Source organism: Limulus polyphemus, unplaced genomic scaffold, assembly GCF_000517525.1.
Source record: "Limulus polyphemus unplaced genomic scaffold, Limulus_polyphemus-2.1.2 Scaffold3469, whole genome shotgun sequence".
NCBI classification, from domain to species: domain Eukaryota; kingdom Metazoa; phylum Arthropoda; class Merostomata; order Xiphosura; family Limulidae; genus Limulus; species Limulus polyphemus.
Window position 1 is genome coordinate 11315 of NW_013669079.1, and position 2568 is coordinate 13882.

Genomic DNA, 2568 nt, shown 5'->3' on the forward strand with positions numbered 1-2568 from the left:
CGAGTATTACAAGCTCAATTAATGTGCATATTATTACTATAAATTACTAGTAAAACTACCCTGTGAATATTGAAACAAGTATTACAAGCTCAATTAATGTGCATATTATTACTATAAATTACTAGTAAAACTAGCCTGTGAATATTGAAACAAGTATTACAAGCTCAATTAATGTGCATATTATTACTCTTAAGTTACTAGTAAAACTACCCTGTGAATATTGAAATGAGTATTACAAGCTCAATTAATGTGCATATTATTACTATAAATTACTAGTAAAACTAGCCTGTGAATATTGAAACAAGTATTACAAGCTCAATTAATGTGCATATTATTACTATACTCTAAGTTACTAGTAAAACTAGCCTGTGAATATTGAAATGAGTATTACAAGCTCAATTAATGTGCATATTATTACTATACTCTTAAGTTACTAGTAAAACTAGCCTGTGAATATTGAAATGAGTATTACAAGCTCAAACAACTACAAATACTGATATAGCTCCACAGATTGAATAATTTACATGTCATACAACTGTGTACCAAAATGTTATCTGCCTTAGTAATTTTACTGTTTATAGTTTGATATTCACATGATAGAAAATACACCACTAGTGACTTACCTCAACACATTTCTTTGGCAACGATTTGTCTGCCCACTGCTGTAGCTTGATGTCAACCGTCGTATTAAACGTACTAAGAACGTACAAAAACATTATTCCAGACATTAGATAAGAACACTCGAATTTACCTCACAAGAGCAGTTTGTCATCATATTAACGTTATAATAAAAATGGGCTACCATATGTAAATAACCCTTGTATTTCTTATCCAATGAGGATGAGGTGGGGGAATCAAGACAACATGAGTAGAGAATTTCCTACTCTCTGTTGTTTTTTCGAACACAGACCGACAAATAACCAAACCTGAAAAATGTTGATAGAACAGGTCAATAACGGCCTTGTAACGGCAGAATAATTTGATGTCCGCTTGTTCTCAAAACTTAATGTGAATTAAATGAGATAACGTACTTCTTATTTTTTTTTTCTCTGTAAGACTAAAACTCACATATACATCAACCTGCAGTTTAAAATAGTAATTAAAATTTTATAAAAATCACTTTTTTGGTTGAAGTTTAAGAGCAATACAAGAAGTGTGACAGTTGTTTTTTTCCTAAAGTTTCTAATAAAACTTAAGACATGGTAGAAAGGTTAATAGAAATCATTATACAGGTTTTAACTGTTAATATTAAACTTAAAAATAACAGCTGCAGTCAAGCATCAGAACTGAATGTGTTTTGTTCTATTTCTTTCAATAACAATTAAAATATTTAATTATAGTAAAACCATAAATTAATATTAAGAAAATGATAAATGCACAAAAATAAAACACAAGATCTTGAGTAACAACAAATTCAAAAACTTCCAAGTTATTGTATCATAACATATTCAAATTATATGTTTGTATGTGGCTGCTACTCAATAACTTGCACTCTTCAAGTATGTTACACTATTATTAAGGATTTTTAAAAAACTTGGCACTCTGCCAGATACTTTACACCACTAGTCATTGTTACTAGTCAATATCTGTCTCTCTGCCAGTTTTCTCACACCACTAGTCATTGTTACTAGTCAATATCTGTCACTCTGCCAGTTTTGTTACACCACTAGTCATTGTTACTAGTCAATATCTGGCACTCTGCCAGTTTTGTTACACCACTAGATATTGTCACTAGTCAATATCTGGCACTCTGCCAGTTTTGTTACACTACTAGTCAATATCTGGCACTCTGCCAGATTTCTTACACCACTAGTCATTGTTACTAGTCAATATCTGGCACTCTGCCAGTTTTCTCACACCATCATTGTTACTAGTCAATATCTGGCACTCTGCCAGTTTTCTCACACCACTAGTCATTGTTACTAGTCAATATCTGGCATTCTGCCAGTTTTCTTACACCACTAGTCATTGTTACTAGTCAATATCTGGCACTCTGCCAGTTTTCTTACACCACTAGTCATTGTTACTATTCAAAATCTGGCACTCTGTCAGCTGTGTTACATCATTATCAAATTAGACCAATATTTTCAAGACCACCTACCCCGAGTTCTCAGTCTGAGCAGCTGGAAGGTAGATGTTTTCAAATACATGAACAGACATTTTCTCCCAGAGTTTCTTTGATAATGCTTCTTCCCTAAGTCATTAAAACACAATTTTCACGGGCTGTTTTAAACATGATAAAACAATATCGTATAGAGTAGACTTATCATTTTACAAAACAGAACTAGTGTTCTACATGATAAAACAATATCGTACAGAGTACTCTTATTATATTACAAAACAGAACTAGTGTTCTACATGATAAAACAATATCGTACAGAGTAGACTTATTATTTTACAAAACAGAACTAGTGTTCTACATGATAAAACAATATCGTACAAAGTAGACTTATTATTTTACAAAACAGAACTAGTGTTCTACATGATAAAACAATATCGTACAGAGTAGACTTATTATTATATTACAAAAACAGAACTAGTGTTCTACATGATAAAACAATATCGTAC

General features: G+C 31.6%; 1 protein-coding gene across 1 annotated transcript in view; it reads right to left on the minus strand.

Annotated features, from left to right (window-relative positions):
• Positions 1-2568, minus strand: part of LOC106469406 (dynamin-like 120 kDa protein, mitochondrial) — a 45221-nt gene that overhangs the window by 7671 nt on the left and 34982 nt on the right. Inside the window, 2 exon segments of the mRNA XM_013929896.2 lie at positions 624-696; positions 2102-2194. Coding sequence (XP_013785350.2) covers positions 624-696; positions 2102-2194 — 166 coding nt within the window.